This window comes from Phoxinus phoxinus (assembly GCF_949152265.1).
Source record: "Phoxinus phoxinus genome assembly, chromosome: 20".
Lineage (NCBI taxonomy): Eukaryota > Metazoa > Chordata > Actinopteri > Cypriniformes > Leuciscidae > Phoxinus > Phoxinus phoxinus.
This window is the reverse complement of record NC_136895.1, coordinates 30,242,539-30,269,099: the sequence shown is the minus strand read 5'-3', so window position 1 is coordinate 30,269,099 and position 26,561 is coordinate 30,242,539. Positions and strand designations below refer to the sequence as shown.

Here is a 26,561-nt window from a genome sequence, read left to right as displayed (position 1 = left end):
TGAGGCATAGCCTTAAACACAACAGGAAGTCAGCCATTTTGAACTTCCTCTCTGATTTTTGTGCAGTTTTTGCCATTTTCAGGCCTCGTACTTTAACGAACTCCTCCTACAGTTTTAATCTGATCATCTTCAAATTTGGTGAGTGTAATCTTAAGGCCTTTGCGACGTTAAATTGCGAAGATCTAGAGTTTTCGTCGAAGGGCGTGTCCTCGGCGGCCTGACAAATTTTGATGTTTCGCCATGAAACAGGAAGTTGCTGTAACTCAGGCAAACAATGTCCAATCTGCCCCAAACTTCCCACGTTTGATAAGAGTTCTGCCCTGAACACATGACCATGCTCAAATTCAGTTACAGTCATAGCGCCACCTGCTGGCAACAGGAAGTGACATGTTTAACACTGTTTTGGACTCCTAATAACATATAAAAAATTGCCAGCAACTGCTTAACATGTTAACAACATACTAGAAACATGCTAAAATATGCTAGCAAACATTAGCTAAGTGCTAAAGCATGCTATTACTGCAATTAAATAGGAATTTGCTGTAACTCAGGCATTGAATGTCCAATCTGCCCCAAACTTCACTCGTTTGATAAGAGTTCTGTCCTGAACACATGACCATGCTCATATTCAGTTACAGTCATAGCGCCACCTGCTGGCAACAGGAAGTTACATGTTTAACACTATTTTGGACTCCTAATAACATACAAAAAAGTGCCAGCAAGTGTTAAACATGTGAACAACATACTAGAAACATGCTAAAACATGCTAGCAAACATTAGCTAGGTGCTAAATCATGCTATTAATGCAATTAAATAGGAATTTGCTGTAACTCAGGCATTGGATGTTTAATCTGCCCCAAACTTCACACGGTTGAATATTCTCATGTTTAACACATTTACATGAGAATATTCAGTTATAGTAATAGCGCCACCAACTGGCAACAGGAAGTGACATGTTTAACACTGTGATGCTTTACTAGCAACATATTAAATATGCCATTGAGTTATAAACATGTTAGAAACCTGTTAAAACATGCTAGCAATTCTTAGCTAAGTGCTAAAGCATGCTAATGCAATGAAAGGGGAAGTTGTTGTTACTAAAGAAGGCAATGTCCAATCTTTCCCAAACTTTACACGTTTGATAAGAGTCCTGTCCTGAACACATCTACATGACACTTTTCAGTTATAGTAATAGCGCCACCAACTGGCAACAGGAAGTGACATGTTTAACACTGTGATGCTGTACTAGCAACATATTAAATATGCCATTGAGTTATAAACATGTTAGAAACCTGTTAAAACATGCTAGCAATTCTTAGCTAAGTGCTAAAGCATGCTAATGCAATGAAAGAGGAAGTTGTTGTTACTAAAGAAGGCAATGTCCAATCTTTCCCAAACTTTACACGTTTGATCAGAGTCCTGTCCTGAACACATCTACATGACACTTTTCAGTTATAGTAATAGCGCCACCTACTGGCAACAGGAAGTGACATGTTTAACACTGTGATGCAGTACTAGCAACATATTAAATATGCCATTGAGTTATATACATGTTAGAAACCTGTTAAAACATGCTAGCAATTCTTAGCTAAGTGCTAAAGCACGCTAATGCAATGAAACAGGAAGTTGGTGTTACTGAAGAAGGCAATGTTCAATCTGCCCCAAACTTCACACGTTTGATAAGAGTCCTGCCCTGAACACATCTACATGACAATTTTAAGTTAAAGTAATAGCGCCACCTACTGTCGACAGGAAGTGACACGTTTTACACTGTGATGCATTACTAGCGACATATTTAATATGCCATTGAGTTCTAAACATGCTCAAACATGCTAGCAACACTTATCTGAGTTATAACGCATGCTATTATCCCCATAATCAAGGACATTTTTGTAACTGACTTTGACATACTCCTCCCATTTTTACCTACTTAAATGCACATCGCCCACCGTGCTCTGTCTTCCTAAAGCCACCGGGTGGCGGTGGCACGGGTGCGAGGGCCCTTTCATCGCTGCTTGCAGCTTTAATTATTATTATTTTTCTTACGACTATTCGGGCACTTTTGGGGGCCTTAACGTGCTCAAAAACTCTTGAAACTTTGCACACGGGTCAGAACCCGCGGCCATTAGAGCCAGACTGAAGCTGGTACCCGGGCGTGGCAGGGGGGCTCGACAGCGCCCCCTGGAACGGGGTCCGAAAACTTGGTCCATAAATCAAACACGCTTGCATGAAATAATATGAAACTCGGTACACTTATAGATCTCACCGGTTCATATATACTTCATGCTCTGACTTTTTACCCCAGCCCAACAGGAAGTCGGCTATTTGGGGTAGTTAGAAAAACGCATTCAATGGAATTTAAAATACTCCTCCTAGACGATTCAACCACTCGCCACGAAACTCGGTGTGCATGAAGTCAAGACATGGAGGATGATAAATTGCGAGGGGATTTTTGATATCTCGAACGGTTTGGCCGTGGTGAGGAAACGAATTTATGGCGAATATTGAAAACAGGAAGTGTGTTATAACATCCTCATACATTAATTGATCTTGATGAAACTTCAGCAGTGTGTTCGCTGTAAGAGGCCGATCACATGGATGTGACTATTGTGAGTCAAAGTTATAGCGCCACCAACTGGCAGCAGGAAGTGTGTCACTTTCAAAATGCTTTGAATTCACCCTCTTATTTTTACCCGATTTGCTTCAAACTTCATCTGTATAATGTAAACACACGACAGATGTAGACCTGGGAAAGGATTATTGATATCTTTAATACTGTCGCCATGGCAACGCTTTAAACTTTTATATTCTTTTTGGATGCATTTGAGGCTCTTAACATGCTTCAAATTGCATGAAACTCAACATGCATATCACATTTATTGCCTAGTACACTTGTGCGAAGTTTCAGAAACGGGCGTGGTAAGGGGCTCAGTAGCGCCACCTTTAGTCAAAAATGGGGTATTAGTTTTACCTACAGTAACCAAACTCGGTACGTATATTCTTCTCTTCGATCCGGACAACTTTCTAATTTACAGTCATTAGCTCCGACCAACAGGAAGTCAGATATTTTGGTTTGAATGTGTACTTTTCGGAGCATTTTCCCTCTGCCCCTCTGCGTCTCTGTGTGTGTGTGTGTGAGAGGAGGGGGGCTAGTTTAGTTTAACCCTTTCTCTGCTGTGTGCAAAATCTCTGGCATTTTTGAGGGCCTTAACATGCTCGAAAACTCTTGAAATTTTGCACACAGGTCAGAACCCGCGGCCATCAGGGCCAGGCTGAAGCTGGTACCCGGGCGTGGCAGGGGGGCTCGACAGCGCCCCCTGGAATGGGATTCGAACACTTGTCCGTATATCAAAAACGCTTGCATGTAATAATATGAAACTCGGTACACATATAGATCTCATCGGGCCGAACAACTTTCGTGCTCTAAGTTTTACGCCAGTCCAACAGGAAGTCGGCTATTTTGGGTTGTATGAAAACGCATGTCCCTGGAATTTTATATACTCCTCCTAGAAAAATGATCCTATCGCCACCAAACTCGGTCAGCATGAAGTCAAGACATTGAGGATACTAAATTGTGGACGGATTTTTGATATCTCGAACGGTTTGGCCGTGGCGAGGAAACGAAATTATGGTGAGAAAAGAGAAACACGATGTGTTATAACGTCTTCATACATTAATTGATCTTGATGAAACTTCAGTAGCGTGTTTGTTGTAAGAGGCCGATCACATGGATATAACTAATGTGAGTCAAAGTTATAGCGCCACCAACTGGCAGCAGGAAGTGTATTACTTTTGACAAAAGTGGGGGGGTTAGTTTTACCTACAGTCACAAAACTTGGTATGCATATTGTGCACATCGAGCCGGACAACTTTCTAATTTACAGTCATTAGCTCCGACCAACAGGAAGTCAGATATTTTGGTTTGAATGTGGTTTTGTCTCTCTCTGCCAGAGTTCCTCCTGCCATTCTGTGTGTGTGTGTGTGTGTGTGTGTGTGTGTCTCTGTGTGGGGAGGGGAGGCAGGGCACACACACAGACAGCTCCCCCTGTCTGTGTGTGTGGGGAGGGGGGCATAAAGACTCTATTAAAAATAGGTATATTGTGCCATCTAGTGTTTTATACTATGTATACATGTGTTTTTTTTCTTTTAAACAAGTGTTTTAATTTTGTTATTATTATTTTAAAACTAATACAATATTTTTAAATAAAATACTGTATTATATTTTTTATTGATATTTAGATTTTCTTATTTATAAAAATTTAAGTATTATTATTCATATTATAATATATTTTGTATCTAATTATATTAATATTTCTATTTATAAAATAGTAATACTACATTATATTAAAATATATATCGGTGCGCACATATATATATATTTGTGTGTGTGTTTAGATCTTTTATATATATATTTTTTAAAATCTATTAATAATAAATAGAAAATCATGAGCAGAACATTAAAACAGTTTTATATATCGACATTATTTTTCACTTATGAATGACTTTTTTATTATCTTTGTGGTTATCAAATTAAATATTGTATTAAAATTATCAATTTTATTGATGTTATTTAAATATTTTAATTTATAAAATAAAAGATGTACTTTTATTGTTATATGAAATGTTCAAAAGTTATCCAGTGGAAAATGGTAATGGAAAAACTATTTCTGATGCAGGAAACCTTAAACATACACTGACTTCAAACTGAATATGGCCTTTAAATGCATATGTTCTTGTCGTAGACGATGAAGAAGTTGGAGCAGGCCAAGAAAAAGGCCGAAGCCGTCGTGGACACGGTGGATATTTCAGAGCGAGAGAAAATGGCACAGCTCAAAAGGTCAGTCTCGACACCGACGCGTCGGCCACTGTTCACGTTAAACTCGTGAAAACTAAAAAATTTTACTTTTCTTTGCTCGCAGCATCTACAAAAAGGCCGGCGTGGGAAAAGAGAAGCAGGACGTCACGTATATTGTGGCCAAGAAGGGCGTCGGCCGTAAAGTGAGGCGTCCGGCCGGACTCAAGGGCGTTTTCCGTGTGGTTGATGGGCGGATGAAGAAAGACACGCGAGCCGCGCAGAGGAAGGACGACAAGCAGCGAGGCAAAGGAGGGCGGGGCAATAAAGGAGGGCGGGGCAATAAAGCTGGGCGAGGCATGAAGGCGGGAAAAGGACGTCCAAAGAAGTGAGCCACGCCTCTCACGCCCTCATACGGACTGAGTTCATTTAGCTAGCCGCGTCGTACTGATTGGATTATTAGCGCATATGCTAATATTCACTTCCAGCCTCTCGTTACCGACAACATGCTGTTTTGCTCGGACTTTGACACACTTGATTATAAATAAGGGGCTGAACCTTTAGACCAATCAGACGTGGCTCCAATCGTTGATGTTTTTCAGCACTGGTGTAATGCTGCGTGTTTTGATGTTTAACATATACTTTGTGGTATATGAACTTCAGGTGTATATACGGTAACCTCCTGATATTTCTGGATTAATTATGCCAATGTATGTGCAAAAAAAATCTGCTTGGATTGTAAGTGACTTTTAATAAAAACAAATTTAAATTGACATATTGTGTCTTGGTAAATCATAGTAAATTCACATTATATTTGTATATATGTGTATCTTTGTGTGTGTGTATAATATATAGGCTAACTTTTTATGTAAAAGGTTTGCTTGAAAAATAGTTTCTCAAACCATCTAGACCGATCCTTAAAAATCCAAATTTAAATGAATTGAGTCATTGTTGATTCTGTTTTATTCAGAAGCATTTAAATTGAGGAATGCAAAGGAATCGCGATGTGCGATTTATCACACCATTCGTTCCCATTGGCGTCCACATATGTTTGATACCGGGTAAATATCTGGACATGTGATTCCTATATAATTACAATGTTTCCCCTCCCCCAGTTTGACAAGCAGATCATATAAACACTTAGTCCATACCACCCCGTCACGGTGAACCGCTCTGTGACCTCAATTACCACCCCGTCACGGGGTCATTTTGTTAATTTTATGGAAAGGAAATAAAATTTTACATAAATTAATGGTATATTATGTTCTTGTTGTGTGGACTAATCAAATAAATGTAACTTTATTTGTATTTTTTAAGTGAATTAGTTTTTTCAGTGCAAACAATGATGCCATTGAAATGTCGAATTCATATTTCAAGATAAAATTACAGACTTTCTATTGATGGTTTCCAAAAAAGAGACATTTTACTATATTAGGAAAACATTAGATTTCAAAAAAACAAATTTCTTGTTTTACAACTCTAATGGCATGCATATTGTCCGTGACGGGGTGGTACAATACTTCCTTGCCTGAATAAAAAGGATAATATTATTAAGGATTTTGTGCCTGAGGTGGGAACATTTTTTGGGGGGGAGGATTAACATATCTTTAAAGTTGTATGTTTAAAAAAAATTTTTGTTCTTAATGAAAATTTGGAAAATGGGACCTGTTTCGGCTAACAATTATTGGTTCACTGAAAGTTGTGGAAACGTTAGTTTCTGCTTTCCCAGAATGGATACTATAATAATTTGTTATCCGGGAACGTTTTCTTTACGTATAGTAGAACGTTCCTGTTAGGTTTGTGTATAACATTCATTTGTTTCCAAAATGCCCATATGGGAACGTTCCCACCATAGTTTGCTCATTTATTACAGTGTTTAGTTGCATGTCGACGTGTTGGTGAGGTTTCTTCATCTTTCAAACCCAAATCCACGAGTTCTGGATGGATTTGACCTGTGAGGGAGGCCTGTCGACGCGCGTCACGAAACGTCCCACGCCGCGGGACACGCGGTGACGCTGAAGACTGGAGAGATTGTGAGGAGAGGAGAGGGAGAGAGAATGAGTAAACACGAGGACGAGATGCAGAGAAAGATGCGGATTACCTCACATCTCACATGTCTGACTGGATGATTCGCTCTATTGTGGCGGGAACAATAACGGTCGCCGCGCGTGGCGGGTTTAAAACCCCAGAGGCGCGAGGACGGACGGAGCGCAATCTTCGCGGGAGACTAACCGTCAGAGAGGTATGAAGCTGAATTTTATGTTATTAACTGGTTTAATACATAATAGCCTACACCTAGTTTATTAGATGTTTTATACATAAAAAGTATAAAACTTTTTTGTGCAAATCTTAATCCGTTTGCTCATCTTGCAATGTTTTGCTCATCGCACTTGTTGTGTTTAAATCGTTGAATTGATGTAAACAAAAGCCTTGTTTGTTCTGTATGTCCATTTGCAATGCATTTAATGGCGCATTTAGTGAGATTCGTCATGAATGGCTCTCTTATTTGTCCTCTGAATGAGTAGATTGTGTGTTGGCAGTGTCCAGGCTCGAGTTTGAAATGTGCTGATCCAGTTTGTGCTGCGCACACGATTCGCATTCAAAAACGCTCGTATGCATATTATTATAAACTGATGAAGCTTGATTGATCGGCTCGATTCGAGCCAAATGCTGATGCCACTGAACTGCTATTGTTCACATCCTGCGAAAACATTTCTATTTATAAAAAGTTTGTTATGCCACTTTTCTAATACTGTTTTACTTTAAGATTATTTATCTCTCAAAAAGTGGCATCAGTAGCTTATTATAGAGATCTTTAGATAAGTATTATTAGAATCAAAATAAAAGGTGGATACAATACAAGTTTTTGATATGCTATTGTTGGAATTTAATGATAACGTTTAAAACACTTGTTAACATCGTATTATATTTTAAATGATATGTGGTATCATAAATAAATAAAATTTCTAAATATATATATTTTTAATATATATATATATATATATATATATATATATATATATATTTGTTTCATGTATATTTTGTGCATTTATTTTAAAAAAATACATAAAGTTAATTGCTCTATGATGATTGATAGGTTGGTATGTTGTTAAATTTAGAATTTTATTTATCAAAAATTGTTTATTAATATTCTTTTTTCTTTATTGCTGTTAACTAATTTACATTTTATTGCATACATTATTATGTTTCATATTTATTATAAAAATGTTCATTTAATTTACCCTATAATTTATTATTTTTCATTTAGATTTTTGTTTATTAATATGTGAATTAACTTTTTATATATATTTTACCATTTTAAATGTAAGTTTTCTATTATGTATTATTAATAATAATTATATTAATAATTTACCTTTTATATTAATAATAGTATAACAAATGTACGTGTGTGTGTGTTTATAATAGTCATTTGCATTTTATTTAATACATATAATTATAGTGTATATGTTTTATTAAACTTATAAATGTATTTGTCCTATTATTTATTATTAGTAGTGATATGTTAATTTAACTGTTTTATTATTAATAATAATACTAATATTAATAATTTACATTGTGTTTATTATATATTTATTACCATTTTATTTTAGATTATTAGTATTTATAATGTTGTATATTTATTATAAAAATATACGTTTAATTGATCCTATAATTTATTAATAGAAAATATTAGTTTTGTACAATCATTTTCATTTTATAGAATATATTGTATATTTATTATTAAAATTATAAATGTAATTTTCCAATAATTTATTATTATTATTGAAAACCTGAAACAATCTAATTATATTAGTTTGATTTTTTTTTATATAAAAAATGTATAGTAACAATGCCTACATTTTTTACATAGTGTATGTTTTTAAGTGTTTATCAGGAGAGGAATGAATAATCTGAACAATATTTTTGAAATAAGTAGAGAGAAAATGTGGTGTTTGCCAAATGTTGCTATGCAGTTGCTATGCAGTTGCTATGCAGTTGCTATGCAGTTGCTATGCAGTTGCTAGGTGTAACGAGGAGTCAGCAGAAGTGGGATCCATGCGCGGCTTTATTGTAGACAGTAGGAGAACAACGGGCAGAGGTAAACCACCAGCAACAGAGATATCAAAGGCAAGGCAGAAACGTAACGATACGACAGGCAATGGATCAGGGCAGGCAAACGGGGTAAATCCAGGTAAACAGGCGGGAATACGGGGTAAACAGTCCAAGGTCAAACACAAGAGATCAATATACTAGGGATAGCCTAACTCATAAATGTCTGCAATGGCAATAACAAGACTTTGTAGTGAGTGTGTGTGTGTGACACATAGATAGTCCATGGGATGGAGATCAGGTGAGGGTAATCAGCACCAGGCACGGAATGATGGGAAACGTAGTCAAAGTTAGTACTCCGGTGAGGGAGCCAGTGTTGTTTTTGGCAGCCCTTTTTTTTAGTTTTAGTCTTAAGGCCATTGCACACTGAGTCCGAAATTTTCGTATGCGTTTTTTCGTATTCGTGATTCGGTGGCTCTGAATTGTCAAAGCACCATTCAAACACCATTCAAACTGCTTGTTACGGATGCGAAAAACGCAGAAAATCGAACCCGTTTCGATTTTTTTTATGACGGACGAAAGTTTCGGAGGCAGTGTGCAAGCGTGATTGACATAACGTGAGGGCGTATTTATTTTTTGACGTGCGAAAATTTCGTATGCGAATTTCTGACTCAGAAATGACACGCAATGGCCTTTAGTCTTAGTCTTTTCGATGAAAATGCTTTTTAGTTTTAGTCACATTTTAGTCACTTATAAACTTGATAGTTTTAGTCAAGTTTTAGTCGACGAAAACGCAAAAAGGTTTTAGTCAATTTTAGTAAAAAAAATAAATAAAAAAGTTGTCTTTAACAAATTAATTTAGGTTAAAAAGTATTGGAAATGGGCTTAGGTTTGACAGGTTGCAGCAAGTGTTGCAATTCATAAAACAAGTTAACCTTAAAACCTTTGCATAATAAACTAGACTTTCTGAATAATTCGATTGGTTGGGTCCTTACATGCGCTTCGTGAGGCACACACACGCACACTAGCACACACACGAAAGGTCTCTCGCTCCCTTTCTCTGATGTGCGCGCGCTACACATGCGCGCTCTTGCTCGCTCGATCTAGATTCCGGGAGATTTTAACTAATTTGCGGGCAATTCTGAAATTATCGTACATTATGGGATTTTTTTCATTATTGATCGTACAGAGGTCAAAATTATCGTACAATTACGATAAATATCGTACGTCTGGCAACACTGGTTGTTGTTGTTGTGTGGAATCTGGTGCGCGGCGCCGTGTGGTGGGCGTACCCAAAACAACGATTAGAATGCGGCATTGCTGATACTTATTTTAGCTCAAAACAGACGATTTCACGCAAAATAGGCAGAAATGACATGCATTGTGAACGTCAGACTTATAATCATTTTCGTTCCATCTCGTCTCGTCAACGAAAACTCGAAAACGTCTCGTCATGTTTTAGTCACCTTAGAGCCATTTTTAGCTAGTCATCGTAACGTTATCGTCATAAAAAAAAAGGTGCGTCAACGAAATAATTGCGTTATGGTCATCGTTGACGAAAACAACATTGGAGGGAGCCCCTTGGTGGTGATCAGAGGGAGCCACAGAGGCTTGATTTGTGACAGAGCCCACTCCCTGCGAGCGGCTCCTGACGCGAGGAGGTGATTGACGCCGGGGTCTTCCACGAGGGCGAGTGGGAGGTCTATCCGGATGGGTCCTATTGAAGTCGGAAATGAGAGATGGGTCCAAAATGTCGTCTGATTTGACCCAAGACCCCTCCTCTGGACTATACCCCTCCCAGTCCACGAGGTATTGTAGTAGTCTGCCCCGGCATAGGAACTGTGCGGCCGTACCATGGGTGCAGCCGGCGTAATGATATGACGAAGCACGTGCCGTCAACAAACCAACGTGACGACCTGCTTGCACAGCTAGCGTGGGTTGTAGCATGGAGACATTTGTGAGAGACGATTTAGATGACATTTACTTTGGTGCTGATCCCGAACCGTATTTATTTGAAAACCTAATTTGCCGCCTAAAAACGACACAAACTTAGTCCCGGTCATGTTGGAAGTTACCGAGCTGGGGACTATTTTCAGGTGCTTCGTCATATCATTACGCTGCTGCACCCATGGTACGGCCGCACAGTTCCTTGATTCTTACGCCGGAATGAGAGTAGTTCCTTGGAAAATCGCAACTTTTCATTTTCCGTCGATCTTAGTACACGGTTTAACTACAGAAGAGTCAAGTTTTAAATAGGAAAAATATTGAAACTCGTTGGTCATTTTGAAAGAAATGCTACTGGACTCATCAGAATCAATGATCTATGCTAAGCTATGCTAAAAGTGGTACCGTCAGACCCGGAGTTCGGCTGAATGGATTCGAAAACGGTAAAACTCAACGGTTTACCTCTGGGGCAGTTGTAAAATGAGCCTATTTCCAAAAAAAGTGTGGAGTATCCCTTTAAAAGGTAATTTACACACCTTTAGAACAACCAAATCAAGCCCAGTTTTTCTGTGCATGTTTAGATAGATTATTTAGGAAAAGTCACAGTGGGGTCAGCCTGACCCCGAAACAGTGGTTAAGGGTTAAGGAATCAATCAACGACACTTTAAGCCTGAGCGTCAGAGGTTTGATTGACAGCATAAACGCTGAACCGTGTGTGTTTACTGTGTGTGTTTGTGCAGGACGCTCTCATTGATGGTGTTCACTCTGGTAGGCGGGGCCTCACTGTGTGGTGTGGCGGCCCTCGTGCTCCTCATCATCTCCACAGCAACAGACTATTGGATGCAGTATCGCTACTCAGGGAACGCAGCCAATCAGGGCCTCTGGAGGTTCTGCATCAATCGCAAGTGCCACGCCCACACGCTCAACGTGGGTGAGGACAGTCAGCCGCATCACAGCCGCTTGTGCAGATACACTACAGGACACTTGCTAAAATTACACACATATATATATTATTATTAATTTTATTTTATTTTTATTTATTTTTTTACCTGTATCCTTCTGGGTTGTTTGAAATGTGTATTTTTATTATTCAAAAATATAATTTCATGTCATGTTCTATAAAAATATAAAAAGCAATATAATTTAAAAATAAATAAATATATATATAAATAAATTCAAAACATAATTTTATTTTGTTCATTTTATGTTTTAAAATATTTTATATATAATTTATTCAAAATGTAGCAATATTGGAAGAATACTTAGTTCATAGTTCTATAAATACTAAACATATTTTAATTATTTGTATGTTTTTTTTAATCAAAACATAATTGTATTTCATATTCTATGAAATATTAAAAAGTAAATGTGTGTGTAGATAATTATATCAGTATTGGAAGAATTTTTATATATATATATATTAAAAAAAATTAAAAACATACTTTCATATATTCTTTGACAATAACACAAAATACATACTTTTTAGTAATCTTTATCTATCTGGGTTGGGCGATATTGGTAAAGAATATGTTCTATGAAAATATAAAAAGCAATATATAAAAAAAGAAACAAAAAATATATAAATTCAAAACATAATTTCATTTTATGTTTTAAAATATTTTATATATCATTTATGTATGTCAATATTGGAAGAATACTTCTTAGTTCATAGTTCTATGAAAACTAAACATTTTAATTATTTCTATGTTTTTTTATCAAAACATAATTGTATTTCATATTCTATGAAATATAAAAAAGTAAATGTGTCTAGCTAATTATATCAGTATTGGAAGAATATTTTAAAAAAATTAAAACATACTTTCATATGTTCTTTGACAATAACAAAAAAATACATTTTACTTTTATATTTAAATTGTAATTTTTAAATTACATAATAATTTTTAGTAATCTTTATCTATCTGGGTTGGGTGATATTGGTAATGAATATGTTATTATTTTATTATTATATAAGTCAAATAATTTTATTTAAAAAACTATTTTTATTCAATTTCTATGACGATGCACAAAAATACTAAACAATCCATCATTCATGAATTGTTTTCATACAACAGATTCCTGCAGGACCTCGAGTATCCCACAATGCTCTGAACCTGTTAGTGTGTAAAAGGTGTGTGTTTCTGCCCCACAGCATTCTGGGACGCCACGCGGGCCTTCATGCTGCTGGCGCTGCTGGCCTGTTTCGCTGGAGTGCTTCTGAGCGTCACCGCGTCTAAACGCGGCCGCAGCAAACGAGTGCGGGCCGGAGGAATCGCCCTGCTCCTGTCCGGTGACCAAACATTACAACACTCATCAACCCTCATCCTGCCCTCGCGGGTCAACGTGACCCGACCCCGGAAATTATACTTTTATGTTTTATTTTTAGAAAGCTTATTTTATTACACTGCATGACTTTTTATTTTTGAGTTTATTTACCTTTTAAATTACTAGATTTGATCAATAAATAGTAAATAAATAGTAATTTAAGCACATTCCTCACATTCTTTCAACTTAAATTCTAAATAACTCACAGTTTCATGCATAATTAATCTCAAAATATCTTACATTGGGTTTCTTTGCTGACCTCATGTGGGAAAAACAATAATATAACATGATATTTCATAACTCTAGGTGGGCTTATAGCTCTATATGGAGTAAATGAGCTGTCCCGCTGGGTCCTAAAGTCAGTTTGTCTTCAGTATGCACTCAGATACACATGTAGACATTAACCCTTGTGCATTGTTCAAATTCCCATCCTTTCGTTATGTTCGTGGCTGAAAACAGCCACTACTTTAAACTGCTGTAAAAATTGATCAGATAAATATTTTTTTGCCATTTTTTTTGCATAAATCTATTAATCAACATCAGTCCTGTTCAAAACTACTAAATGTTTTTAAAAAAATCAAGATTTTAACTCTTTAATTGCCAAATTCATAAATTATGTCACTGATTTGGGAGGGGAAAAAACACAAAATTACTTATTTTCAATATAAAATGTGATTGTGGACTGGATTTTTTTTTACCTTTTATCACAGTCTTGGACATGTCAAAGATTAGAAACAACATTGGTTTTGATGCATTGTTAGTTTTTGTGCAGCATCAGATTTTAACTTTTTCTCCCTCATTTACTGTTCGTGGCTGTTTTTGCCCCATTGACTTCCATTATAACCACATTTTTTGATTGCAAAGCCATGACACCATAAAATCATGCATTTTTGATTGTTGGTGGTTTTCCCTGTTGGGAAGAGGTAAAATTTGTAATTTTTACTGTTGATAACCAGGTGGCACCATTAACCCTTTAGATAGGCCTGTGCAAAAAAAAGCTTAGTTTCTGGCTTTTACATGGAGTTATATGGAGTATAATAGCATAATAAAGTGTGTGTGTGTGTGTGTGTGTGTGTGTGTGTGTGTGTGTGAGAGAGAACTCACCTTGATGCGTCTGAGAAAATCAAAATATGCACCTCAGAACTACATGGAGTAAACAAAAACAAAGTAAGTGTATTTATGCATCTGCTGCCTTTTGATGGTGAGAAATGCAGACTAAACAAAAACTAAGCAAGTGGATTTGAACACTTGCATGCAAGCCTGCTGGTCATTTGATGGTGAGAAGAGCAGCAAGCAACATGAGAAAGGGCTTGACTTGTAGAGAAGTTCTAGAGATGATCATGCAGCCCGACCCCTCCAGCGAGCGGCAGGATGTATTGTCTTCTCCCTCTGACACCACAGACTCAGGAGAGGCAGATCCTGATTTGGATGTGGCACCCTCATCATCCTCTCTAGCTTCCACTGAAGGCGAGGAGGATTCGGAGGATCCTGGGTCTGGGTGGATTGGGAGAAACGGCGAAGTGTGGTTTTCCACCAACGCGGAGACAACTCCCTTTCTTCAGCCTGCCAGAGTCGACTCCAGGGCCGACGAGATGATTGACCTCATTGTCAGCATGACCAACCTCCAAAACGCAGAGCTCTGCTGATTTCTTGAATCTTGAGAGGGACATGGTGGCTCTAAAAAGCGCACGACCACTGCGATCATCCCACAGGCAACGTGTGGACTCCCCTCTGGACCTGTAGACGCCGGCCAAAATCAGTAGCCCCATGTATGCACGGAGATCTGTGGAGTCCACCCCGGTCCAGTTTCTCATTGTGCGGCGCCCGTAAAAAACAGATTGAACACAGAATCGATGTTATGGACCCTTGCGATGGCATAGCGCGTCGGCCATGAAGTCACGCCTCTGGCAGGCTGAAGAAAGGGAGTTGTCTCCGCGTTGGTGGAAAACCACACTTCGCCGTTTCTCCCAATCCACCCAGACCCAGGATCCTCCGAATCCTCCTCGCCTTCAGTGGAAGCTAGAGAGGATGATGAGGGTGCCACATCCAAATCAGGATCTGCCTCTCCTGAGTCTGTGGTGTCAGAGGGAGAAGACAATACATCCTGCAGCTCGCTGGACGGGTCCGGCTGCAGAATCATCTCTAGAACTTCACTACAAGTCAAGCCCTTTCTCATGTTGCTTGCTGCTCTTCTCACCATCAAATGACCAGCAGGCTTGCATGCAAGTGTTCAAATCCACTTGCTTAGTTTTTGTTTAGTCTGCATTTCTCACCATCAAAAGGCAGCAGATGCATAAATACACTTACTTTGTTTTTGTTTACTCCATGTAGTTCTGAGGTGCATATTTTGATTTTCTCAGACGCATCAAGGTGAGTTCTCTCTCACACACACACACACACACACACACACACACACACACACACACACACACACACACACACACACACACACACACTTTATTATGCTATTATACTCCATATAACTCCATGTAAAAGCCAGAAACTAAGCTTTTTTTTGCACAGGCCTATCTAAAGGGTTAATGGTGCCACCTGGTTATCAACAGTAAAAATTTAAATTTTTACCTCTTCCCAACAGGGAAAACCACCAACAATCAAAAATGCATGATTATATGGTGTCATGGCTTTGCAATCAAAAAATGTGGTTATAATGGAAGTCAATGGGGCAAAAACAGCCACGAACAGTAAATGAGGGAGAAAAAGTTAAAATCTGATGCTGCACAAAAACTAACAATGCATCAAAACCAATGTTGTTTCTAATCTTTGACATGTCCAAGACTGTGATAAAAGGTAAAAAAAAATCCAGTCCACAATCACATTTTATATTGAAAATAAGTAATTTTGTGTTTTTTCCCCTCCCAAATCAGTGTCATAATTTATGAATTTGGCAATTAAAGAGTTAAAATCTTGATTTTTTAAAAAACATTTAGTAGTTTTGAACAGGACTGATGTTGATTAATAGATTTATGCAAAAAAAATGGCAAAAAAATATTTATCTGATCAATTTTTACAGCAGTTTAAAGTAGTGGCTGTTTTCAGCCACGAACATAACGAAAGGGTAGTGAATTTGCCCAGAGTGTACTGTTAAGTTTTTGAAAATTTTCAAAGCATTTTCCTAAAATATGTGTAAAAATAAGCTTTGTCACCAAAAATCATTCGATTTGCTGAAACACGGAAAAAGTTATGGCCAAAATAAGACTCAAAAATACCCCATAGTGGCTGAAAACAGCCCCAACAGCACATAAGGGTTAAAAAATAATTTTTTGGTAAAGTTTTTGCATTTTTTGTTTGAATTTTTATGTTTTTCTATGTGTACTGGAACATTCCATTCATTCCTAAGGGGGTCAAATGGACCCGCGAATGAAGGATGTGCTACTTTTTAAAATTTCAACCACAAAAACTCCTCAAATCCATAAAAATTTTTTTTTGGGTGCAAGTGCAACAAAAGTCCACTCTGATGAATAATTTTTTTTTTTTTTTAAATTTTAATTAAATTAAAAAAAATTAAACCAAAAATTCTGGGTCAAAATGACCCGAGGGAAGGATGAACGTTTTAGACACTGATTCCGTGTTGTCAGGTTTGATTGGCAGCCGTGACGTGTCGTTTGGCAGTGATGTCATTGCTTTTTTCCGCAGGATTTCTCGCGCTCTTGGCTCTGGCGATCTACACCGGGATGACCGTCAACTTCTTCGGGAAGCGCTACATCGGCTGGAGGTTCTCGTGGTCTCATATTCTGGGATGGATCGGCACGATACTGGCTCTGGCAGCAGGTCAAAAATCCATGTGCAAAAACAAAAAAATGCTATTTGAAAATCTCATTTTTACACGGAGACGATAACAGTATCATTTTCAAAAACTGTCTAGTTTTCAAAAGATTGAATTTTCAGGCCCTCAAAACACTTGTCATATAAATGCGACCAAAATACGACCAAAATGCATTAAAAGTTTTATTTTTTTAGTTGTCTATTGGTATCTATTTGGTTGACTTTTTTGTTTTTTCAGTAGTGTCGTGTAAATGGCAAATACAATTTTTAATAATATTTAATAAATCATCTCATTTGAATGACAAAAATGCATAAAAAGAATATGCAAATGAATCTTTGAATCAGAGTTATGCATCAGTATATATACTCATATGATTCACTGAATCGGCTAGTTTAAATAAATTGATTCGATTGATTTGGTGAATCAAATTAATCAAACAAGTCGAATCACTGAGTTGAATTTAGCCTTCATTTTTGCCACTGAAGATTACATTTTAAAAGCAGTAAAAAAAAGAATTAAGAAAACATCTCATATTTGTGAATTATTGAATCAGAGTTGAATAAAAAAAATTTTTTTGGAATCGATTCACTGAACAAGTCAGTTGAATGATTTGAACTGACCAAGTCAAATAAAATGTTTGCTTTAAATTTTAAATGCAATTTTTAATTATATTGAATAATTTCAGTTGAAAATGTTATAATGTAAAGCGTCCCTTAAGAGAGATGATGCAAATGGATCACTGAATGAGAATTATGAATCAGTGAATTGACTTATTTGAATTACTGAATCGGTTCGTTTGAAATAACGAGTCGATTCGATTGGTTTGATTCATTCAATCAAATGTAAAACATAGGCGCATAATGTTTCTTTACTAAGTGACATCGCTAATGTACTGGCCTGGCATGAATCATACAGCATTAGTGGTTTTCACGGATCCGTGTGAATGGGGATTGTTTAAACAACATTATCTTCTATAGACTAAAACTTATATAAATGCCCCTTGAATCTCTGTTTTCCAGGAGTCCTGCAGCTCTGTGCTTATCAGAGAAGCTTCAGTGAAGCGACGCCGGTGTCTCTGACAGCTGAACCCTGATCATCACACAACACTGACGCTTCAAGCTTTCCTGGAGGAAATAAACTGCGTTCGGACTCTTTCTTGGTGCATGTTTTATTTTCCCAACAGAACTGATGGTGCAACATTTAGTCACTGGCAGGTTAAAAACAGAAAGCTTGTCTGTCCAATAGATGGCGTACAGACACAAAACACCAGATGAGGAATATATCTTCACCACAGACTGATCAATATGTACAGAAACAAATAAGTAAACATCGTTAACAAAGCTTTAAAAAGTACACACAAAACACCCCTGATTACAGTTAATATGCAAAAAAAAAATGGGAAGATTTACAGCGTTTACACTAAATAATCTTCATTTTATATCCATTTATACTTGATATTTAAATGTTATGCATCTAAACTTAGTTTTATTTCATATTACACATTTTATATTAAACTTTAATGTTAATATGCTTGAATTTAACAAATGTTTGCTAAAATCAGTGTTTCATGAAACTGGCTGATATTGAAAATATATTTAAAAAAAAAAAGAATGATAATGGCGTACCAAGTCAAAATTACATTTGTGGATTTAACATTCATTAATACCTTTGGCAAATGTCACAGACATTTTCATTTTGTCATGTTTGTTAACAAAAAAATTCAGTTTAATGCATTAAAAATATGTAACGTAATTAACAAATATAAAAAAAATATGTTGTTTCTACATTATTTTGGAGATTTAATGTGAAGGTATAAAAATATAAGTGCTGGGCAACGATTAATTGCATCCAAAATAAAAGTTTGTGTTTACATATAATTATTTAGTATATAAATACATGTATGTATATATTTAAGATTTTTATTTATTTAAATATTTATATATAATATCAATTATGTATAACTATACAATATGCAAATATTTCTTAAATATATACATGTATATGTGTGTAGGCTATTTATACTAAATAATTATTATACACAATACACACATATTATGTAAACACAAACATTTATTTTGGATGCGATTAATCGTTGCCCAGCACTGAAATATATATGAATACTGTAATGTTGCGATTCACCAATAGGCTACATTTTTTAATCGATTGACAGCACTAATTCAAACACATTGTGATCAAGCTAAGTCATCGTGAAACCTTCCTATAATCACATTCGTGTTTATCATTCTTAGTTTTATTCGCGCAGCATAATATCCACGATGTTTTGGTGGCAAAGTAATAACTGAAGCAGTCCAAAGCGCAGTTCATACTGGAGACGAACATCGCGAAGTGAACAAAATTATGCGCGAAAGACTGCACGTCACAACTGTACTTATAAACCTGCGCGATGTATTTAAAGAAAAATCCGAAGTGAACGGGGAAGAAACACACGACGAACACAACCAGATTCGCCGCGATGATAAAAATGCACTGGAGTTTTTCGCCGCGGGATCCGATCTCCAACTGTTTCCTCAGCGTGTAAATGACTCTAACGGAGCAAAACAACATGATGAGAAACGGCACGAGGAACCCGACGATGTCCAGCACGAGAATGAACGCTAGCGGTAACTCCTCCTCTTTATTCTTATGAAAGCATTTGATCGTGTTGTTGTGCTTCGGATCGTCGACGCGGTGAAATGCCGCGCTAAACGAGCACGTGACCAACCAAATGAGCGCGCAAACCACCAAAGCTTTTCTACAAGATAAAATGTTCCTGGACTTCATGGGATATTTGATGGCCACGTATCGCACCACACTTATCGCGGTGACGGTGAAGATGCTCACGTACATGTTGACGTAATAAACCGACACAAGAACGTAACACAGCTCTTTGTTGCTCTGGTCCCAGAGTTTGAAAAATTCCCATGTGTTTTCATAGTAGGACGCGATGCGGATGGGAAGGAGCACCAGCACGACGCAGTCTGCGATGGCCATGTTGGTGATGTAGATGTTCATGTAGGTCCAGTCCGCTCTGGGACGCCGGCAGAACATCACTAGGACGTATATGTTTCCCAGGACCCCGAGGATGAAGGTGGGGATAAAGGCGAGCTGAAGGCTCTGGATGCCAGTGCTGATGTTCAGGGAGCAGTTCGACATCTTCAACCTGCAGGAAATTAAAATACACGCCGTATTATTGCCAGTGTTGGGGGAAATGCATTACAAGTAACTTGAGTTATGTAATCAGATTACTTTTTCAAGTAACTAGTAAAGTAACGCATTACTTTTAAAATTTACAACAAAATATCTGAGTTACTTTTTCAAATAAGTAACGCAAGATACTTTGTTTTCCCATTTATTGACTGACAGCTCTCCTGTCCTCATGTTGAGTGTGTGTGTTTGTTTATTGTAGTTCTAGACTAAATGTGAGCATTTACTCATCTCACTTGCTCACACAAAAAAATATTCAATATTCCTCAAAATGAATAAAATCAGTGAAATTCAGAATCAGAATACTATGCAAACCTCCACTAACTAAATATGTTAAATAAAACTAAATTTTTATGCATTTAATCTCACTTTATTGACCAATGTACTTGCTTCTGACCTTCGATGATTCAGTTAAATAAGCAAAGGTGACTATAGAGAGATAGACATTTCCTCTACTGTACACATGTCCTTCAGCCTGAGGATTATTATTTCACTTTTGGTGTGAAAGGGTGTTTACATTTGCCCAAAAATAGAACTTTTGTGTTATAAAAAAACAAGCCCAGCCCAGGTGGGAAAAAAAGTAACGCGAAAGTAACGTAACGCATAACTTTTCTAAAAAAGTAACTAAATAATGCATTTAGTTACTTTTTAAGGGAGTAACACAATATTGTAATGCATTACTTTTAAAAGTAACTTTCCCCAACACTGATTATTGCACTTCCCAGACAGGAACATAGTGTCGCCCACATCTGGTTTCCTACTGGACACTGTGTTGCAGTCTGGGTTTGCATTGCGTCGAGTCAATGCAGTATATATGCTGATTTTTTTGATAAATACACTGTAAAACCCAACCGTTGGGTTACACATATTGGGTCACTATGTTGGGTTGTTTTCCAAAAATGTTGGGTCAGTTTTTAAATTGGTTGGGTAATTTCTAGTAATAACCCAGCTGTTGGGTTAACTGTTGGGTTGTATGTACACAATTATGTATATTTACATTCAATTCTAGACTCCCCAATATTTAGTTTTAAATATTGTAATTTTAAAATATATTTGTTAAGACATATTCATTGTTTTAGCCTATACAAATAAACATCTGTATTTGAAAACAAAGTATATTTTATTTATTAAAATGTCATCAAAATAAATAGTTGACCTAACTGTTGTGTTACTTTTAACCTAACTGGCTTTTAACCAAATGCATTGTAATGAATCAGCCGCATCGAACGAATCGTTCGTTGTTTTATCTTACCTGAAGTGCATCCAAGATGTCGGTGTCTTTGTCTCCGCAGTAGTTTCAATTTTGATATTTTTATGTCAAGCCGTTCTTGTCTGTCAGTCATATAATGCAGGTGTATAGGCACTGTCTCCAAAAGCATGCAGAGAAAAGTCCAAATTACACAATTCCCCATCGTAAGTGCACATTGATGGCCTAAGCTCGCGCGAACTCATCCGGGAGTGTTGAGTTTTCACTTATTCCCAATTTGTAAGCCTTCTATCTTGACACACGACTCGCTTCATTGTTCAGGCCAATCAAAGGCACACGTTGAGCCGTACAGCCAATCACACGCGTTTCTGCTGAGTTTAGAAATGCAACGTCCAATTGAAGGCGGTTAGATTAGTTTCCGGGGAAGAAATCCGGTGTAAACAGATCAGATGGACGTGGTTGTGTAAAAGAGATAAAAACGATATAAATACTGTTCGTTTTCTCACACAAACCGCTTGTTTCGTGTCTTAGGCCATCAATGTGCACGTACCATGGGGAATTATTTAATTTGGACTTTTCTCTGCATGCTATTAGAGACAGTGCCTATACACCTGCATTATATGACTGACAGACAAGAACGGTTTGACCTAAAAATATCAAAATTGAAACTACTGCGGAGACAAAGACACCGACATCTTGGATGCACTTCAGGTAAGATAAAACATACCAACATTTAATTTCAAAGTGAACTATCCCTTTAAGTACTTTTAAAAACGAGTACTTCTGTACTTTTACTTAAGGAAAAATCTGTCTTTACAACTTTTACTTGTAACGGAGTAATATTTCACCAGTAGTGTCTGTACTTTCACTCAAGTAAGGAAGTTGTGTACTTTGTCCACCTCTGCTTGAGAGTGAGTAAATGATGACAGAATTGTCATTTTTAAATGAGTGAACTAACAGAAATGAACTGTTGGCATAATTTGTTTCACATCAATACTGTCCTGTTGGACACGACACACACCAATACTGTCAAGTGTCACTGGTGACCATTGCTCTGAGCCATGTTTTCAGTGTCCTAAAAGCACTTGAACTTATTTCAGTCCAGCTGACTAACCTTACCTATCACAGAAACCTTTCTGCATTTTTACATTTTCAAAAAACATCACTTAGTCTGATTATAAGCTGATTTCAAAAAACTAGAAAAATCCTCACAAGGACAAAGATTTCGGATATTACCATCTTTGTGGGGATATTTTGACCCTATAATGTAGTTGCGCGCGCACACACACACACACATACGCGCGCGCGATTATGTTTGCCTGTCCCAAATCAATATTTGACGCGATCTGCCCCGCATTCTTCAGCACAAAACTGTTTGTTTCTCCCTCGCTTACCGCATCTCTAGGTTTCCTTCGGAGGAGTTGGCGCATCGCACAACCAAATGTAACTACAGCCTCTCACAAGTTAGAAAGAAAACACAAAGCCATCAGTTTAGCGATGTGTGTTCAGGAGGCGGGACTCAGATCTATAAACCGTTGGCCAATTGTTTTGAGATAGTTCTAACTGCAGAACCATATGTCATAACAGTGAGTGCTTACTGTCTATACAGTGAGTGTCAGCATAGATATTATCTACGAGTGTGAGCAGTGTGACTGTGTGAGGCAGCGCCAGCCCAGTCTGATGCCGGAAGTGGGCGCAGCAAGGCGCGCTACTTCCGTGTTTTGGAACGTTTCCAAGTTTAAAACAAAGTTATTATAAATATTTATTTTAAAACGATTTAATAAAAATATATATATATATATTATATATATCTATACCTATAACAAAACATAGTTCTTATCTTTTATAATATATATATTATAAATGTGTGTGTGTATATATATATATATATATATATATATATATATATATATATATATATATATATATATATAATATTATAAAAGATAAGAATTATGTTTTGTCCTATTAACAAAAGACAATATACTACTATTAACAAATGTTAATAGTTTTTTAAAAGTTAAAATGATACTTTATCCATTTGTTTTGTTGAGTCAAATGATTAATAATATAAATTGAACAAAGCTTTAAAACAAAATAATATATATAAAATGAAAACAAAGCTTGAGCGTTTGAACATTTGATTTAATTTTAAATCATGTTTAATACTCAACCATTTTACAACTAACCATTTTTTTCATAGACCATACACAACATAATTATATGATGGACTGAAAAAACTAAAATGATTCATTTAAATAAAATCCTCTGAAATATCAAAAGAATCACACACTAGCTGTACCTGCTCCAAATAAATAATAGTAAATAAATAAAAATACAAAATCGAACTAAAAAGTCGGCTGAAAAAGAATTACTCCAGTGAAGTATAAATACCCAAAATTTCTAGAAACTAGAAGTCACGAAGTATTTGTACTTACTTGAAACCTCTGCTGGCTGGTTATGTACTTGCTAAAATTTATTTAGGATAATTTTTAACCAAAAAAAAGTTTCATACTGCAGCTTTAAGTAAAAATCAGTATTTACAACTTTTACTTGTAATGGAGAAATATTTCACCAGCATCTGTACATTCACTCAAGTAAGGAAGTCGTGTACTTTGTCCACCTCTGCTACAATGTTATCTCATATTTCACTCTTAATAGTCTATTTATAAACACATTCTACCTTTTTAACCAGAGCTAACCCGAGTGAAAAAAAGTATACTTTATTGTATTTGGAATATATTGCCCTTTTCAAGAGTACATAGCAAAATATACTAACAAAAATTGTACTATGTTGAAACATAAAAGTATATTAGCATCATGCTTTTACCTATTTTCACAATACGGTAACTTTGAACACACTTTAAAATAATTGCACTTTAGTATATTTTCTAAAAATATATTTAAAAATAATAATACTTGGAGTGAAAATTCAGTTTATTTTTTAAAAGTGTATTTATTTGCACTTTCTTAAAAATATATAGCCTATTTTTAACTGTGCTCATTGTAACAATGCATTTAAAGTATACTTTCAAAATACATTATATTATACAATAATACAAGGTATAGCTAAGTATTATGTGTTTATTAATGTGCATTTGTTATTGAAGACAAAGTGTGCAATTCGTAGTATACACCTCGTGGGCAATGATAAATAAATACACTTATATTGCTCGTATGTTTCGAAGACACTCGTAATGAACTTGTAATGTACTTATAAGTAACACAATAAAGTACACTTTAATATCACTAATCAAGCATGTAATTAGTCCCTACAGGCATTTAGTGTACTAAATTGGAACAAACTTCAAGTATATACTTGAAGTTGTTCCAATTTAGTACACTTAAAGTATGCTTCGTGTACATCTCAAATATACTTGGTACAAGATTAGTTGTTTCAAGTTAACTAATCATTAACACACTTGAAGTATACTAAGTAATTTTTTGATCAATGTTTTTGAAAAGCTTGTTTTTTATCACACATTAAGTGTGCATATCAAATGTAATGCATTATGCACAAATAAACACACTGAGATGGAGCCAGACCACATACTTTGTAAGCAAATCTGCATTATTTCAAACTTTCTTCTCTAGCGATGCAAACATGTTGCTGTAGTTTCTGTCAGCATGAGTGTCGGATTACCGAGAAACCGGTCTTGGTTGTACAAGGGTCGATTCTTTCTATATTAGTTATTAAAGTCTGACTAGCAATCATAGCCTGTTTGTTTAAATTATCGATATGTCACAGGTAAGAGTTCAAATGTGAGAGAGCTAAAATGTAATATGCTGTGTTGCACTACACGCAATATAAAGTTTATGCAGTATTGCAATACACATTATTATTACAATAGCACTAGTTGGCCTATGTAATATAACATGAGCATTAGGTGTCAATAAAAAATACATTTAAAAAAGCCAAACCAACACACACACACACACACACACACACACACACAAAAAACACTTACCTTTTCAAATGCTCAACTAGAGAGAGAAAACAATGAAATATATGTTCCTCTGCAAACTCAGTTTCCTTCAAAACAAAAGCAGAAGCCTTTATTTTACATGTATCTATTATATGCACAAACGTGTAAATACATAAAGACGGAGCAATAGATCACAAACGTTCAAACTGTTGGTTCTGTAGGGCAGCTTTTTACTTTCTCTCCGGTACCAGTTTTACCGGTTTCTGTAATCGTCCACTCTAGGCACATTAACGAATCGGATTGTTCGTTCAAATGAACCGATTCGTTTGATCGCATATCGTGGGAACGTCGACGAGGCATTTTAAGTGTTTCTTTTTAAGTGGCTAAATGCTGCCGTCCATTGAACCAGTTAAGTTAGGCTGTGTACGTTTAGTGGAAACTGCTGCTGCATTGACGAGATCCAGGCTGACAGGTTTAATTTTATAAACCTGCTGCTTCTAATGCGAACTAGCCTATGTGTCGGTCTTTAATCAGCTTTATAAATTGTTATATTAAATTTCTGTTTGTGCTGGTCAGTTATGAACAACAATAATTCCTGGTCAGGAAACAACTACTAGGCCGAATAATCTCAAGGTCTGTAAGTGTAATCAAAACAAACTTCGTCACGGCTGCTTCCTGAAGGGTTTCGAGAACAATTACTCTGAGTGACCCCTGGAGCCCAATCAACTAAAAAAAAAAAAAAAAAAGCGTGTTAATGCCAAAAACAACCCCCAAAAAGTATAAAGGCCTTGTCCGTTTGCTCTGCGGAGCCAGGCGATATTATAATATCCGATTTGAAATGCAGATGTCATGATAAATCGAGTCCCCCGAATCGGGTCTCCTTTAGGACCCAGGCGGTAATGCCTGATCAAAAGTTATTGCGATGTTTTGACTAATTATAATTATAATGATAACCTTAGTGCACAAACAACATGCTTGAAATATAAAAAATAATGGCCATGTATTTTCATAATAAAACAAACTGGAAAAACAACAATGCAATGCCTCACAACAGATACGGATTGTTGCAACACACTATGTTCTATAAAAGTAAGTTAAAATTAATTTCACACAATAGTAGTAATGTGGTACAGTATAGGCTATAATAATACTATCATATTTTTTTTATAAATTAAGTACACACTAACGTCATTCATTTGAAACATGTACTTGTGAAATATATTAAACAAAAAACCTACCTACAAATCTAATATAATATACCCACATACTATAAAAAACATAATGTAATAAACCAACATACCTAATATAATATAAGATAAGCTGGCAGGCTAA

The 26,561-nt window shown here is 36.3% G+C and overlaps 3 protein-coding genes across 7 annotated transcripts in view; 2 read left to right on the top strand and 1 right to left on the bottom strand.

The window, feature by feature from the left end:
• Nucleotides 1-5,565, top strand: part of ftsj3 (FtsJ RNA 2'-O-methyltransferase 3) — a 39,173-nt gene extending 33,608 nt beyond the window's left edge. Inside the window, exons 19-20 of the mRNA XM_079592743.1 lie at nucleotides 4,743-4,837; nucleotides 4,920-5,565. Of these exons, the coding sequence (XP_079448869.1) occupies nucleotides 4,743-4,837; nucleotides 4,920-5,184 (360 nt within the window). The 3' untranslated portion in view covers nucleotides 5,185-5,565. The remainder of the gene's footprint in view (nucleotides 1-4,742; nucleotides 4,838-4,919) is intronic.
• A 1,194-nt stretch (nucleotides 5,566-6,759) lies between these two features.
• Nucleotides 6,760-18,046, top strand: lim2.2 (lens intrinsic membrane protein 2.2). Of its 2 annotated transcripts, none has more exons than XM_079594322.1 (5): nucleotides 6,760-7,034; nucleotides 11,527-11,717; nucleotides 12,936-13,073; nucleotides 16,763-16,897; nucleotides 17,912-18,046. In XM_079594322.1, the coding sequence occupies exons 2-5, from the start codon at nucleotides 11,540-11,542 to the stop codon at nucleotides 17,983-17,985; spliced, it is 525 nt and encodes a 174-aa protein (XP_079450448.1). In that variant the 5' UTR covers nucleotides 6,760-7,034; nucleotides 11,527-11,539; the 3' UTR covers nucleotides 17,986-18,046. The 2 variants fall into 2 exon arrangements, with proteins under 2 accessions (XP_079450448.1, XP_079450449.1); XM_079594323.1 differs by lacking the exon at nucleotides 6,760-7,034 and adding an exon at nucleotides 8,880-8,984.
• A 4-nt stretch (nucleotides 18,047-18,050) lies between these two features.
• Nucleotides 18,051-26,119, bottom strand: gpr35.2 (G protein-coupled receptor 35, tandem duplicate 2). 4 transcript variants are annotated; one of them, XR_013795552.1, is made up of 4 exons: nucleotides 25,429-26,119; nucleotides 25,272-25,336; nucleotides 19,014-20,052; nucleotides 18,051-18,719 (listed from the first exon to the last, which is right to left on the bottom strand). XR_013795552.1 is itself a non-coding variant. In XM_079594321.1 (3 exons), exon 3 carries the CDS (start codon nucleotides 20,043-20,045, stop codon nucleotides 19,095-19,097), a length of 951 nt encoding a protein of 316 aa, XP_079450447.1. In that variant the 5' UTR covers nucleotides 20,046-20,052; nucleotides 25,272-25,336; nucleotides 25,429-26,119; the 3' UTR covers nucleotides 18,940-19,094. The 4 variants fall into 4 exon arrangements, 2 of the variants coding, with proteins under 2 accessions (XP_079450447.1, XP_079450446.1); XR_013795553.1 differs by lacking the exons at nucleotides 25,272-25,336; nucleotides 25,429-26,119 and adding an exon at nucleotides 22,698-22,833; XM_079594321.1 differs by lacking the exon at nucleotides 18,051-18,719 and having other exon boundaries at nucleotides 18,940-20,052.
• Between the last annotated feature and the right edge of the window lie 442 nt (nucleotides 26,120-26,561).